The 14515-nt window shown below is 41.2% G+C and overlaps 1 protein-coding gene across 2 annotated transcripts in view; it reads left to right on the top strand.

Moving 5' to 3' along the window:
- LOC135215485 (uncharacterized) overlaps window positions 1–13509 on the top strand; it is a 94900-nt gene extending 81391 nt beyond the window's left edge. For both annotated transcript variants that reach the window (XM_064250243.1, XM_064250242.1), the window contains exon 2: window positions 8015–13509. In XM_064250243.1, the coding sequence (XP_064106313.1) occupies window positions 8015–9972 (1958 nt within the window). In that variant the 3' untranslated portion in view covers window positions 9973–13509. The remainder of the gene's footprint in view (window positions 1–8014) is intronic.
- Window positions 13510–14515: the final 1006 nt, after the last annotated feature.

The following is a 14515-nucleotide window of genomic DNA, read 5'->3' as shown; positions in this document are numbered from 1 at the left end:
GCAAATTAATCCCAAAACACACAAACACACATTCACATAGATATATATGTATATATAAATATACGTATATATGTATGTATATGTGTGAGTGTATTTTTGGATTATATATATAATCCAAAAATACACACACACACATGTAATAAATAATATATATAATTATATATATTATTATAGGATATAATATATATATATAATCCAAAAATACACACACATATGTAGATATAGATATAATATATATAATATATATATTATATATATATATATATATATATCATATATATATATAATATATATATATATGTGTGTGTGTGTGTGTGTGTGTGTGTGTGTGTGTGTGTGTGTGTAGTGAGAAAGAGAGAGAGAGAGAGACAGAGACAGAGAAAGGAATGTGTATGTATATATATGAGCGAGCTGGCCATGTTCTGAGGCCGTAAACGTCCCAGGACAGATGGTCCAACATTAACAGCTGGTTCTTCATGACGTCATGACAAGAGATCCGTAGTCTGGATATCGCGTTCCACACACTTGTCTGGTTGACTGCTTGTTTGTATGTGCGTGTGTGTGTGTGTTTGTATGTGTATGTGTTCGTTAATGTGATTGTTCAAGGCAAATTTGTTCGTTTTAGGCAAGAATTGTTCTGTGAATGAATCGAAGCAAAAAAATGCGTCCGAAAGCTTCGATAATCGATTTTACTCTCTCTCTCTCTCTCTCTCTCTCTCTCTCTGGAGGGAGGAAGGAAAGGAGGAAGGATCTACTCTCTCTCTCTCTCTCTCTCTCTCTCTCTCTCTCTCTCTCTGCGTGATTTTGAGTGCGTGTGTGTGTGCATACTAATGCCTTATTATTATTACTAACAACCCCGGAATTCAATGTGTTAACACTAAATAATTGTTATCATAATATGCAGCAGAGTAACGGCAATAAAAAGCTATCTGTTTATAATATAATTTTTGCAATAATGCAGTAGATTACAGATAAATGAGTTCAATTATCTGAACATTTAATTAAGAAGGAGATATTGCGGGCTAAATAGAGAGAGAGAGAGAGAGAGAGAGAGAGAGAGAGAGAGAGAGAGAGAGAGAGAGAGGGTTCACACTGTAATGCATCATATCATGTAATTTCTGATTAATCTTCTTGTTAATTTAGACTAAAATTTGAGAAAAAAGGGCAACAAATGAAATACGTAACGGATGGTATGGAATTAATACCAAGTGGTTCCGCAAACGAAAACGAAACGCAAGAAACAATAGGGAGATCCGAGTGTAGAGTCCAATCTCTCTCTCTCTCTCTCTCTCTCTCTCTCTCTCTCTCTCTCTCTCTCTCCCCCCGTCCGTTTCTTTCTCGACATGTAATGAGTTCGTCATCTGGATGATGACGTCACTAGCTCTGCTCTCCTAGTCTCTCGTGTCACTCGAGCCCCCTTCTTAGCGCCTTCGTCTTCCTGATTCGAACTCCGACTTCGGTGCTGCCTTCCGAAAAATGAAGGGCGATAACGAAGCCCTTCGGCGCTATAAAACTAGCTACGGAAACACAAGGGCGCGAGCAAATACCTCGAGGAGGAGGTACTCGTACAGCAGTCGAAGCAGAGAGCTGTCCGATTTCGCTGCACATCCTTACCGTTTTATCGATCAGGTCACGTTGACGCTGGGGCTGGGGCCGGCTCTGCGTCAAGGGTTTCGGACGATCTCATTCATGCCTTGCTCACATCCGGGTCATCTTGGCATTTGTTTGTGCCCTTGGAAGAAATTCAAATGTCACTTGCAACCGGTTGGTCGGAGCGGTTCCGCTGCGTATGCTGAGGCGTATGTTATTCAAGGATAAGTATTATCCCGCGCGTAAAAACAAAAAGAAAAAAATAGTAGATCCTTATTGAAGAAGAGACCGAATGAAATGCCATTACGTTTTATTTATTTTTTTCCTGTTCCGGATTATCCCCTGGCGTAAGTTTATTCATTCATATGTACGGTACGCAGTAGTATCTACATTGCGTAGATGTACTATGTTGTTGGGAGACCGTACCGTAGAATGGCAGAGGATAAGATGGCGCATGAATGGTAAATATAATTTGTGCATCAATATTATACCATTAAGGTATGGGAGTATTTAAGAATCTGAGTTGAGAGGCTCTTGTTTGATAGAACAACACTCACATAAAAAATAAAATAAAAAGCAAGAAATTTAGCAGAAATTAAAGACGGAAGAAAAATGGAAGAAAATAACGATTAGCCATTTAATTTGAGTAAACAAAGACATTGTGGGGCTTGAGAAATGATTGTGGTAATTATTTAATGTATATCACATGTGAATTTAAAGAAAAATCATACTTAATCTCATAATTTCGAATTAGTCTTACTTGAGAGAGAGAGAGAGAGAGAGAGAGAGAGAGAGAGAGAGAGAGAGAGAGAGGAAAAATAAAATCGCCCGAAAATATGTTTTTTAACGTAAGCCAATATTAGCTTTAATACCTCAGTGCAAAAGGTTCAATATCACCTGTCGATATCAGGAGATCTTCTGCGTGGCTGGTTGAGTGAGCATTGAGTGCCCACCCCCGTCTCCCCCCTTCGTCCCCTACCCTATGCTAATGCCCTCCATGGTCCACTCTTGACTATTTTTAGTCTTTTATTAAAGCTGAGACGATATGCATCCTTCCTTCCCCTCCTCCTCCTCCTCCTCCTCCTCCTCCCCAAAAGCCCTCACCCTCACCTTCTAACTCCCAAATCGCCAACCCTCCTTCAGCAAGTGTGAATTTCATAATTGTTTTTGAAATCTCTCTCTCTCTCTCTCTCTCTCTCTCTCTCTCTCTCTCTCTCTAATCTTCTGCACGCACATGCACACGCACACGCGAGGATAAAACGTCACAACACATGAGGGAAAAACAACTGGTGGCCAACTAATATTATCATCCTACTGAAATCTCTCTCTCTCTCTCTCTCTCTCTCTCCTGCCCGTACATGCACGCGCACACACGAGGATAAAACGTCACAACACTTAAGAGAGAGAAAATAAAGCTGGCAAAGTAATACATCATCCTACAGATATTTTGTTCTCTCTCTCTCTCTCTCTCTCTCTCTCTCTCTCTCTCATGCGTGAACATGATGACACTGAAGAAAAACCTGGGGACAAAGTAATATTTTCATTGTACAAGCGTTCTTGAATGGCTAAGACTGGTGGAGGGTGGGGGGTTGCAAAAATAACGTGGAAAGAAGCTCGCGCGTCTGATTGCAAAAGCAGAGACAACGTGTATATGGTTGCAATAGCAATCCTTCCTTTTCCTTTTAAATATTACGAATAGTACTTGCCTGTGAAAAGGAGTGTAGTACTCGCGAAGGAATGCGTAAGTCCATTGCCTACGTATGAGCGACTATAGTAGATTCACATCAGCCGTGCATTTGATGTCTAGGTCAGTCCCTTACGACGCTCCTGATTGGCTGTTGATAAGCCAATCACTGGGCTGGAAACTCTCAGTCTCTCTCGAGAGTTCACAAAGGCAGGATGTATGGTCCACCTCTCGTGGGGGATACTTTTGAAAGATATATCCTGCAAATGTGAACTCTCTCGAGAGACTGAGAGTTTCCAGCCCTGTGATTGGCTTATCAACAGCCAATCAGGAGCGTCGTAAGGGACTGGCCTAGACATCAAATGCACGGTTGATGGTAATCTACTATAGCGAAAGTGTGAATGGTATTAGCAGACAGGGCATTGGTGCGGTCGGCCATCCAAAGAGGTGAGGTCGACGTGGAAAATTTATTGCTCCTCTAATAGGTCGGAATGAGCCATTATACCCTTGTAATACTCATCCCATTCGAGCTGCTAGCTTGATTCTGAGCGACTGGCTCCCCGACTCCTTATACAACTCGTATATTTATTTTTCAATATTTGTTGTCATTTTTCGGTTTATCTTTGTCGGTCTATTTCTAGTTATCGTTTATAGTTCTCGGTTTCGCGTTACTCTAATAGGAAAGTAGACTTTGATGAAGTTTTGGAGTTTACCAGAGTTGCAGATACAAACCTAATTAAGAGATGAAACTGACTTCCTTCCTCCCCTCCATAGTCTGTGTCCATAACACTCTCGCTGCACGTCGGAATTAAGTGGCACCAATGTCTGGAAGTTGCTTTCAGCAGGAAATGTCTGTAACTGAGGAACTTCAAGAACGCCACCAAGAGTCTATATTACCCGGTGACTCGTGATGATAGGTCTGGGGAGAGTATCCGTAATGCACCTCGACATTATCCTATTCCAGCTGGGCGTTCTTACGAAAACGGGGCGCTCATTGCTTTAGATAATTCACCCCTTCCTGTTCTCCTGCCGGCGGGATTTTTCCAATTACGAACGTCTCGGGGGAAAAAAAAAGTTGCTGTAATACAGCAAAGCAGTTCAAGATCAAGTGAGACAATTGTCGGTAGGGCGGCTAGCTGGTGTGCCAAGGTTTTGGGGAATGTCGGACTTGTGTACATGGAAAGGAGGAGCTCTATTACTTAGTCTCCTCACAGCGCCCTGTCTTTATAGTGCTTAGGTACTGGGAGCGCCTTTATATACATAAACATATATATATAATATATATATATATATATATATATATATTATATATATATAAATATATATATATATATATATATATATATTCCCCGCAAGATTCATCCATAAGCATAAATAGAAATAGCTGCAGTGATTTTGAAGATTGCCTTTAAATGATGACGATACTCCACGAAGCCTAATCGTTAATTTTCTATCACGATCTTGAATCAAAGACGGCCGTGGGACTTATTAGTTTTAGTTTTAATTTTATTGCATATAGAGGTATTGTGATCTTATTCGATGCGCGTGTTGCATCGTATGGTAAGGTTTATTGATCTTGGTCTTTACGAGTAGAAATATTTTTGGGTATTTTTTTTTATATATTACTTAATAGGAAATTTTTTTTTTTTAGCATTTTGTCATATCTGACGTGAAATGTAATATTGCTATTAGCTCATTCCCGCCTTTAATCTTACTCAGTGTACATAGAATCTCATGCACATGTACTTGGGTCCATCACTCGCTCCTGTTTTGCATGTTTAAGTAACGCTGTCCTGGGTGTCCTTGGTCAGGAGCAAAGCGGCGATTGCGAGAGAAATTGTTGGAAATGTCGCGGCATTCTGTCAATGGAAGGAAAGGACATTTCAGGCATTTTAGCACCGTCACCATCCTGCAGAAGAACATTTGAGTATTTAGAGTGTTTTGCAGACACCGGGAAGGCAAAGTGCGTCTCCACTTAATCCATTTTTTTTTTCTTAGCGGTAGGGCAAATAACATGTCTCAGTTGCCAGATTACGCCGGCGAAACGCATTCAGTTGCTTGCAAAGGTTCAAAAACATGCGACTTAGGGCAACGCTGAATTGCAACCCAGGGTCACTTTATGTAAATCGCCCGGTGTTGGCACTGTTATTTGCGTGCTTTTGACATTTTGTACTTTTCGTAAGCACTTTATTTCTAAACGTCTTCTCTTCTTCGAAATTTGTCTAGTCATTTTTGGGGGGGAGATTTTTTGTGGGTGTGAGTTCTCGCGAGTCGTTAATAAGGACGCAGACGCTTTTAGCTTGAAACGTCAAATACCGAAGATGCTGGGGGCGTTGTTGCCTCTCTCTTCTGAAGTCCTTCGCGAGTACTTTTATTTACTATGGGTCGCGTACTTTTCAATGACTCCTCTAAGTAGTGGGTGCGTCTCTAGGCATGTTACGGTATAGAACCTACAGTTCCAAAGCCCTGCCAAGGATTTTCGACCTACGATGACTAAAGTACCGCTTATTTTTGTCTCGTAAAAAAAGAAGGGGAGAGAGAGAGAGAGAGAGAGAGAGAGAGAGAGAGAGAGAGAGAGAGAGAGAGAGAAAGGGACCGCAATCTCAGTGGACAAACGACCATTATATTATTGTCACGGAACACTGAATGACCACGATTCGTTCGTTTCATTCACCAACTTGAGGCACGTGACAGGAGAGCAGAAGGTCAGTCAGTAGTGGCTGGCTGGACCTATTTAAAAAAAAAAAAAAAAAAAAAAAACTGCATTAGAGATGGGGGTTTTAGGAAGAGGGTGGGAGGTGAGAGGAAGCGCCTCTTACTTAATCAAAAGTGAGAACATACTGCAAGTGGAGGAGGGAGAGGAGGAAGAGGTATATGGGTGAGAGAGAGAGAATGAGAGAGAGAGAGAGCTTAAAGTAGACTTCCTGTTTGCTGTCTATGAACTGAGGATGACTCTAAGGACTCATATCTTCCTCAGCGTTGTTCCATCACTGAATTTAAGACAAAGTTCAAGGAGACATTCATTATGAAAGCTGTAATTGTATTTATGAGGACTTTTTTTCGTCCAAAAATATTTATGCTTATTTAGACCTCTTCTAAGTTGCATGCATTATCAAACCGTTCTAGAGAAATAAGTTTTATTTGGAGGAATTTGTAACTTTAAGATGGAAAGGGGAGGTTGGTTGGAGGATTGGAGGAAGAGGCGGGGGGTGGGGGGGGGCCGTATTCCATGTTCTCCGGAAGTCATGCCAGACAGTTCTAGATACAACTATGGGGTTCAGTGAGGCTGAAAATGTGCACGATGAGGGTAGCTGTGTCCCCCATGGCAGCCGCTTGAATTCGCATTACTTGAGTTACATTTCATTTTTGCCATCGTCTTGGAGAGAGAGAGAGAGAGAGAGAGAGAGAGAGAGAGAGAGAGAGAGAATAACTCTCCTTCAGTTCACCCTGAGGGAGAGCTGAGGTCATCGTGGTCCAAAGGCCAGGGCCGAGTTATGGAACAGAGACACGAGGGGAGAGGAGATGACGAAGGATGAGAGCTCGTAAGGCTGAATACATAAGGCGCAGAAAGGAAAGTGAGCTTCTATGCTATCTCCCTCTCTCTCTCCCCCTCTCCCAACACGTGGACTGGTTAATCCAATTGAAAATGGTAATAAAATATGGTTGTGAACAACAGGATAATCACACGTTTCCACCACACACCGAGATCGTCAGGGAGCAAGCCGCCCTGAGGGTGACACGGAGCATGAGCACTAAACACATTACAAAATGCTCAAGAGAATAGAGATCCTCGGCAGAGCAGACGTACACACACACACACACATACACAGACGCTTGCACTCACACACGCGCATAAACAGACACTACACATGGCTTCCTTAGGAAATGAAACGACAGAGGGTTGTTAGTGTCTATCAGGTGGCAGACCTTCAGAGGGATTTGAGGGGTGAGGGGAGGGACCGTGAAGAAGGGTGAGGGGAAGGGAAGGCACAATGCTCCTAGGAGCATTTAGGGTGGGTAGGCAGGTGGGTCGAGAGGGGCGCAGAGAGAAAGGTACAACAGCTGGGCCAGAGACCAAGGAAGCGGTGCTACTCATTATTATAGAGTTGGTATGGGTGCTACATGGTAGGTTTGACAGGAAGGGACAGGATGCAAACAATTTTGGTAGGCATTGACCCAGTGCAATACATATGAAAGGAGATTGTTGTTTAACTCGCAACTGTGTATTCAAGAGAGATGGAAACTATTAGTTAATGTTAGCACAGGATAGTTCCAGCTGTTTATGCGAAGTATTTACTCAAAGCAGCTCGTGTGGCATACCACACTGACAGGATGACACTTACAATAATTGTTGTTATCATTTATAACCTTGTCATGTGTCATATTTCATGAGCCCCCATTCACCCTCGTCCCCCCCACCCATAAGTCTTCACACTGAATGACTTCTAAATCCTCTCCCTACTCTTCCTTCAGTCTCTCATTTCCTTCGAAATTCTGTATGATTGCTTCAGACATCTAATTTCTGAAAAAGTTTTGTTATTTATAATGAGCATATAACTTACATAAAGTTTCAACAGTGCTGCTTTAACTTTTCTGTCGAAGAAGATTTACAGCTTATAGTATTGATGTACTTATTCGTTTTCAATGAAATCATAAAGATAATTGACTTGATATGTAATGTAATACACTCATACTCAATACATAGAGAAATTTATGACATTTTCTTTTTTTTGCTTGTAGCCTCGGTGGAGAGTGCAGAGGAGCAGCGCAGCCCGGCGAGCGAGGGGAACCCAGCATCCCCAGCCTCCTTACATCCCCATCAGGAGCAACTTCATCACCAACCTCAGTTGCACCAGTTACATCACCCTGCTTCCCCTACCTCTTTGCACCATCTTCCCCAGGAGCAGACTCATCTACACACTCAACAACCTTCTGTAACTCCTATTCCAATTCAGCAAGAAACTGTAAAGCAGGAAGTACCCGATCTTGTTGGCAGCCCTTGCCTTGCATCGCCCGGGGCAGTAGGCAGCCCCTGCGCGTCCCCGGGTGAAAGTGGAGTAGAGAGCACCATGTTTCCTCATCAGGCAGCTGCACCGGCAGCAACAGCAACTGGAGTGACTGATGCAGACAACCAGACTGCTGACGGTCAAAAGTTGCAGTACCGTGGTTCATTTACCACAGCAACACCATCAGGTCTTACGGGTCCTCAGGTTACCACGCCATCTCCTACCACGCTCAATGCTTGGCTCTTCCCAAATCCACATGATAAATCTTCTCTCATCACCCCTTTCCTGGGATTTCTTCAACAGCCCACTACTAGCAGTCAACAGGTATTGCCAGATCCTTCTGTTCCTGTCTCAGGTGGTTTTACAACCCCTGGTGGCTTTGATGACCGGTTGCCTGCACTTTCTTTGTCTCCTCCTGATCTCTTGTTGCCTTTTGAGCCAATTAAGCAACCTCCCACCTATTCATCATGTTCATCTGCTCCAGTTGTTTCAACCAGTTCCCTTGCTGGGCCACAGCTACAGCAACCAACACAATTATCCATACCTCCACAGCAACAACAACCCCAGCCACAACCACAACAGCCACAACAACAGCCTCAACCACAGCCCCAGCCACAGCCCCAGCCCCAACAACCCCAGCCCCCTCAGCCACAGCCACAACAGCCTCAGCAGCAGCAACAGCAACAGCAACAGCAACAGCAGCAGCAGCAGCAACAACAACAACAACAGCAGCAGCAGCAGCAGCAGCAGCAACAGCAACAGCAGCAGATGGGAGGTGTTGGTCAGACTGTTGTTGCTCAGGTAGATTTCAATCGAGGCATGGTGACTGGTGTAACAAATAAATTCTCATACCCAGTGGGCCAATTCACAACCCAAGTGACTTATGGTAGCCCTATAGGAGAACCTGTTGCTGGACCCTCAGGAGTGGTAGTGCCTAAACAAGAACCCCTTTACCAGGAATCTGCCTCTTTAGCCGAATATAATCAGTCCACTAGTAAAGGGCACGAAATATTGTCCCAGGTATACCAGCAAAGTCCCTTACCTTTAAAGTTGCTGCCAGTAAAACCAAGAAAATATCCCAACCGGCCAAGCAAAACCCCCGTTCACGAGAGGCCGTACGCCTGTCCCGTAGAAAACTGTGACAGGCGTTTTTCCAGATCTGATGAACTGACAAGACACATCAGGATTCATACGGGTCAGAAACCCTTCCAGTGTCGGATATGTATGAGATCCTTCTCTCGTTCTGACCATCTCACAACGCACATTAGAACACACACCGGTGAAAAGCCTTTTTGTTGCGACGTGTGCTCCAGAAAGTTTGCTCGCTCTGATGAAAAGAAGAGACATGCCAAAGTTCACCTCAAACAGAAGCTCAAAAAAGTTAGTGGGAGTTCCCCTAGTGCGCCTCCTCCTTCCAGTAGCAGCTCTAGTAGTAATGTAGCAGCCCTTACAGTTGCTGGAACCAGTGCGCAGCAGCAGCAGCAGCAGCAGCAACAACAGCAACAGCAGCAGCAGCAGCAACAGCAACAACAACAGCAGCAGCATCAACAACAACAGCAGCAGCAAGTGCATTTACAGCAGACTGCTGTTCAGCAGCCTCAGCAGCAACAGCAGCAGCAGCAGCAGCAGCAATCAGGGCAGCACCAACAGCAGCTGATTGGGTCAGGGGGTGTGGTGGTGACAACTGTGTAAATTTCCAACCACCCTGAATGACTCGTCCTCATTTTCAGTAAGACATTTTTTACAAGCTTTAACTAAGCTTTATGGCTGAGGCCCGACAGAGTGTGTCTCTGTGCTGGGAGGCTAAAGGCAACGGCAGCCTTTCTTTCTCCTCACACCATGATGCCATTCTTAATTTGACTTCATTAACCCATAACTGATAACCACCGTGGGTTGCCGTGGCCAACCCTGGGCGAGACCTGTGCCTGGGCCTCTCCAATAACCACTATTTTTGTATGTTAAAAGTGTGGCAGTGTTGGGCGGATCCCCGGCAGGTGGCAGAAAAGAAATGGAACACTCATACTGTGAGAAAACCCGAAGGCTTACGCGGAAATCGTATTTTTTTTATCGTGATTGTATTGATGGCGATGATGAAGACCCACCTTGACCTGGTGCCAACCGAGCACTGACCTCTTACCCTGTGTCCTTGTGCCATTATCAGTGTTAACTCACCGTGCCATACCCCCTTTTCCCTCAATGACCTTGTGAACGTCAGTGCCATCATTCCTGGGGGATGGAGGAGTTTTTGAATGACTTGGCACTCCATATCCCCCACCCTAACACGTGCGGCATTGACCCTCACGTGCGAGAAAAAAAGAAAAGTCATTGATCAGCTATGGCGTCACTGGTCAGCCGTGATGTCACTGATCAGTCGTGATGTCACTGATCAGATGTGACGTCATCGATCTATAGTGACGTCACTGATCAGGCTGTGCTCCTCACTTGTTGTTTTCTAATATTTGGAATGCCATGTGATGTTACATTGTGATTTGTGTTTGTCATTTATTGTGATCTGTATTGTCAACTTTTTATTTATATTTTTCTACGTGAATTTTACGTCCGGAAATAAAAAGAGAACTATTGAAAAAAAATAGATGATAATACCAGAGTCGTCAAACTGAATGCCTTTTCTCGCTCTGTCTCCCTCCCTCGGTAATACCGATTCACCTCCCCCTCAAAATTGGGGTATTGGGTACTCCAATCCAGTCTCTTCAAGACAGGCTGCCTCATATTTCTCTCTCCTCTTCACTCTCTCACTCTCTTTTTATTTTTTCATCTGCTGGATAGATTTTCAGTCCCCATTTTTAGCATCTCCTAATGCTCTCGTCAGGAGTCACGGTCTGCAGATGTAACTGGATATTTCAACTGACGACCTGTGACACTAAAAGAAAAACAAATTCAGTCCTGCGCTCACCGCGAACAAGGTGTCACCGCGAACGAGGTGTCACCGCGAACAAGGTGTCGTTATTTCGAATTCATGGCTGCACGTGTCACGATTTGTAACCTATTAACTGCTACCTTAGAATCAATACTCTCAAGTCACAGTAGGGTCCTTGAAGTATGCAGAGGAGTAAGACCGTTGGTTCCTGACCTTAATTTCTGTCGGTGGAGGGTGACACAAAGTCGGTGGCGAGCCGGAGCTGATTTTCTTTTAGTTTCTTCTGAGAAATGAAGTAAAAGACACAGCAGCGTATGATGATGATGATGATGTTTGTATACTCTTATTATATTTTTTGAAAGTGTAAGACACTTGTGTGATGATGCATGAGAACTGATGTTACCCATGTTAGGATATCTGTTAAGATAAACTGCTTTTCTGTGTGAGAAATGATGAGAATGCTTCGAGATGTGCAAGAGGCTTTTTTCGGGTGAATGCAACACGTCATCGTCAAAAGGTGGCTACTTTTAGATTTTTTATCTTCCTCTCTAGAATTTGTTTATTTGATTTGAGAGTTTAAAAAAAGTATTGTTGTTTTGCTATTGCTGAAGGTTGAATGTATAACTGATTTGTCTGTTATTCCCAGATATTTTTGATTGCTGTTGAATCCAATTCATCAGTGTCGCAACTTATTTTTGTATTATGATTTTTTGTCACTAGAAGGAAAATCTTTTGTAAAATTTTTGTTATTATAATTATTATGATTAACGTTTTAGCTTAAGTTGTAACTATATTTGTTTCTCGTTTGTAAAATGTCTATTCATTCAATGCTTGAAACATGTCTAAGAATATTTTTTAAATGCTTGAAACATGTTTAAGTTATACTGATCTTCGTTTCCCGTTCTGTAAAATATTTGTAACAATGCTTGAAACATGATTAAAACACTGTCTGTCAAATGCTTGAAACATATTTTGGGAAAAATGTCGAGAAAATATTCCTCCGCTCGTTATACGACTTTGGACTAACGGTACAAATTCGCCTTATGACTCAAATAGATTGCCTGTGAGTTTTCGAGGAGCGTTTGAAAAAGGTGCGGTTGCCTACTGCCGCCCCCCTGGCCAATCTCTTCCCTAAATTTACTTAGGTCGCTTAGCTGAATAGAACCGAGGCGAGGAACTTCTATACAAGGTCGCCTCATGACTGTCAGGTCATCAGGATTACAATGATCTCGAATGTGATATTTTACACGATCAAGAGATCCAGGGGTCATACGAGCATAGGCCTGTGCCTTTTTCCTGATGCTCCTTTATTCTGTGTACAAATTTCTGTCGATGTATAGAATGTTCGATAAAAAAAAATGATTATAAGTCCAAGAAATGTAAATTTGTTTTTTCTCTCTATATACATATAAATATATATACTTCACTTCTTTTTTTAAGTCTATCTCTCACACTCGCGTGCGTGGTAAACTCTCTCTCTCTCTCTCTCTCTCTCTCTCTCTCTCTCTCTCTCTCTCTTGTACGTATATTTAAGTATTCTCTAATTCTCAGCGTTTATACGGACGTATTAAATAATAAGAGTTTATAATTGTTCTTGGTATGTATGCTGGAAAGTGATTGTTTTATAGAATTTTTTTTCTTCTGCACAAACAGTTTTCAGAGAGATATATTATATATACATATATCATCATTCTCATTTTCATATAGAAGTCACGAATCGCGCTTAGTCATGTATAACCATCTCATCCTTTTTAATCATACATGTATATGTATATGCAAATACCATACATGTACACTCACATGTATCATTATCAAGATTATTCTCACCTTTGCGAATTTTGCAATAGCGTTTTATTGGGACAATCAGTGTTCAATGTTGATAATGTTAGCCTCAAACATCTGTCCTCTCTCTCTCTCTCTCTCTCTCTCTCTCTCTCTCTCTCTCTCTCTCTCTCTCTCTCTTCTGTATCTCTCTCTCACTCTTTCTTTAAGAATGAATGCCGAACTATATCCTGAGTTCAAGACCTATACTACTTTTACCATTAAGTGTTCATTGTTCTCTATCGATTGTGGTGTCTTGTGCTCTGTGACGTCATGAAATGACAACATTGTTTTCTTATTGGTCAGTGAACGAGTGACGTCATCATGACGACTTTTTCCTATTGGTCAGTGAGTGAATGACTTCATAAATGTTCCTTCATGGATAAAAGTGAATACAATGGTTGTAAGACGATAAAAAAAATTGTGGAATATTGTTAGCCGAAATCGTTATTTATTTACCAAAAATTTTAAATGTTATAAAGTGTGTATAATATACGTGTAAAATACTAATATAATTTTATGCTGAAATACTTTGTTTTTTATTTGACATCCTGAATACTCCTCATAAGATGCAGTAATGTAATGTGTGGAAAACTTTTCAAAAACCAAAAAACTTTAACCAATAAATGAAAAAGAGAGTAATGCTGAAAAGAGCATAACCTTTCTAAAACTAAAATCTTTGAGTTATATGTTAAAAAGAGAGTAAATAATGAGGAAAAAAAATTCAAAAACTAAATTTTTTTAACCAATATGTGAAAAAGAGTAATGATGAATATATCTTAAAAATGTAACCTTCAGAACCAAATCCTCTAACCAACAAGTAAAAAAGAAACTAATGATAAGGAGAATATCTAAAAAAAATTACTTTTCAAACACCAAAACCTTTGACCAGTTAGTAAAGAAAGTAATATTAAGGAGGATATAGAAAATGAAACCTTTAAAAAACCAAAACCTTTAACCAATATGTGAAAGAGATAGTAATGCTGATGAGAGAATTTAATAAAAGAAAAACCTTTAAAAACCCAGGACCTTTAACCAGTATGTGAAAAAGAGAGTAAAAATGAGGTAGAATAAAACAAACAAAACCTTGCAAATACCAAAACCTTTGAATAATGTGTGAACAAGAGTAAGGTTGGAGAGAACATTTTAAGTAAGCAAAACGTTTAACCAATATATGAAAAGCAGAGTAATGATGAAGAAAAAAAATCTAAAAACCAAAGTCTTTTATAAATAAAAACTTTAACTAATGTGTGCAAATGAATAACTTTGAAGAGAAAATTTAAAATAGAAAAAAATTAATCAATATGCGAAAAGGAGTAATGTTTAGGAGAAACTTAAAAAAAATCTTAACTAAAATGTAGGAGAAAGTTTAAAAAACTCTTACTAAAATGTAAAAAAGTAATGTATAGGAGAAAAAACTTAACTTGAATGTGAAAAAGAGTAATGTTTAGGAGAAACTTAAGATAAAAAAAACTCTTAACTGAAATGTGAAACAAGAGTAATGTTTAGGAGAAACTTAAAAAAAACTGAACTAAA

This window comes from Macrobrachium nipponense, chromosome 5, assembly GCF_015104395.2.
Source record: "Macrobrachium nipponense isolate FS-2020 chromosome 5, ASM1510439v2, whole genome shotgun sequence".
Taxonomy (NCBI): domain Eukaryota; kingdom Metazoa; phylum Arthropoda; class Malacostraca; order Decapoda; family Palaemonidae; genus Macrobrachium; species Macrobrachium nipponense.
Note: the sequence above shows the minus strand (reverse complement) of the source record. Positions and strands in the feature narration are given on the sequence as shown.